The following is a 1,821-nucleotide window of genomic DNA, read 5'->3' on the forward strand; positions in this document are numbered from 1 at the left end:
ATCATATGTATTTCCCCTTTAACCTTAGGAAAGCCTCTTAAAAGATATCCTTAAACCCTCCATAAAAAAAAAAAAAAATCCTTAAACCCTAAAACCCTATCAACAACAATGGATCGGAATTGAAAGAAGCCTTGGCACATGGTGTTGCTGCTGTGGCATCCCTCTTCATCATTTCCATGGCCATTGCTACCTTGAAATTCGCCTCCAGATCCAACCTTTACATTCTTCGCCCCACTCCCTTCCAGTGCATCCGTAAGGTTGTCCCAAAATCCCTAGCTCTCGTTGACGCAGAGGCATGTAGCACCCCATCCCCAGTTCCTCAGCCAGGCAAGTCAACACTCTAAATATTCTTGTTCAAATTTTGATTTTTTTTTAATTTAATATTTAGTCTTTGATAATTTCTTCCTCTCAAAATGTTCAATTGGAGCTCCTGTGCTGTTTAATTGATGTTGGCGGTGATTCTGAGACCGCTTTTTCTTTTATGGTTTGTTGAATTGGTGAAGGGGATAAGAAGATCCCAGCATGGAAGAAATTGAGTTCCAAGGAGCTTGGACTTCGGCGTTCGATGATAGCAGGCCCTACCATGAAGGTTTTGAACATGCTTAAGGACAAGGGTACATATTGCTCTTCTAACTTCCTTTGTGTGGATGAATGAAAGAGCATGATTTCCTTTATATTGTGTTTCTTCATTGTTATTGAATAAAACATTTATGGTATCTTCTTTCACATAGTAAATTGTGAATTTTTTCATGAGCCTCATTATTTGGTTTGTAGTCTTAGTCTTGCAAGAGAATTTGGGGCTCTCCAATAGCTTTTGTAACTACTAACTAATTTTAGACCTGCAAATAACAATCTTTTACCCTCGAACATCACTTGTGCACAAGATTCTGAGGTTTCTAGGTTTATGTTTCCAAGTTTACAGAGGGAACTGCATAGTTGTTGACCCTTTTCTTCACCTTGTAGAGTATGATGTATATCTTGTTGGAGGTTGTGTCCGGGATCTTATACTAAAGCAAATACCTAAGGACTTTGATATTATTACTTCAGCTGATCTTAAAGAGGTTATAACCTTTCTCTTGTACTTTTATTTTGCAGGTTTTGATTTTATTTCCTGTTATCAATATATTGTGAAGGAAATTGTGAAAACAAGACTTAGTAGTTATCACAACTTTCCTTATAAAACTTTGAAAGCAAAAGAAAAATTGAAGAATTTGAACATCTTTGTAATTATTAAATGAAACATATCAAAATATAATGAAAATAGGAAATGAAGCAAACTTGTAATGCCCTCTATTAATGTTTGGGCTTGTATTTGCATATTTGAATCTTAACTTTTTGTATTAATCATGATTTAATTTGTAGGTGTTGAGAACATTTCCACGGTGTGAGATAGTTGGTAAAAAGTTTCCCATATGTCATGTTCATATGGGTGGTACCATTGTCGAGGTTTGTCTGGCAGAACTATCTTTAGTGTAGTGATTGCTTAATTTTTCTCTATCAAGCATGCCTTCACTTTATGTCTACTTTTAAAGATAACATTGTCATAATTTTCAATTAGGTTTCGAGTTTCAATACTGCTACAAGGAAGTCAAATCACTTTCATCATGACATCGAGGCACCTAGTGGCTGTGATAAGGAGGACTATCTTCGTTGGAGGAATTGTTTGAAACGTGACTTTACAATTAATGGGTAGTGTATCTATCCTTGCAATTTAGACAACAGAAAAATTATTTCCTTTTTAATATGCATTGAGCTGCTTTTTTCTCTGACATCTCAACATTGTTTACAATTTGGAATTCGCCTCATTTTCTGCAGCTCTTT

General features: G+C 35.6%; 1 protein-coding gene across 1 annotated transcript in view; it reads left to right on the forward strand.

Annotated features, from left to right (window-relative positions):
* LOC107630852 overlaps window positions 48–1,821 on the forward strand; it is a 3,878-nt gene continuing 2,104 nt past the window's right edge. The window contains 5 exon segments of the mRNA XM_021119223.1: window positions 48–327; window positions 504–614; window positions 964–1,061; window positions 1,363–1,446; window positions 1,559–1,704. Of these exon segments, the coding sequence (XP_020974882.1) occupies window positions 177–327; window positions 504–614; window positions 964–1,061; window positions 1,363–1,446; window positions 1,559–1,704 (590 nt within the window). The 5' untranslated portion in view covers window positions 48–176.

The sequence above is a fragment of the Arachis ipaensis genome, chromosome B03, assembly GCF_000816755.2.
Source record: "Arachis ipaensis cultivar K30076 chromosome B03, Araip1.1, whole genome shotgun sequence".
Lineage (NCBI taxonomy): Eukaryota > Viridiplantae > Streptophyta > Magnoliopsida > Fabales > Fabaceae > Arachis > Arachis ipaensis.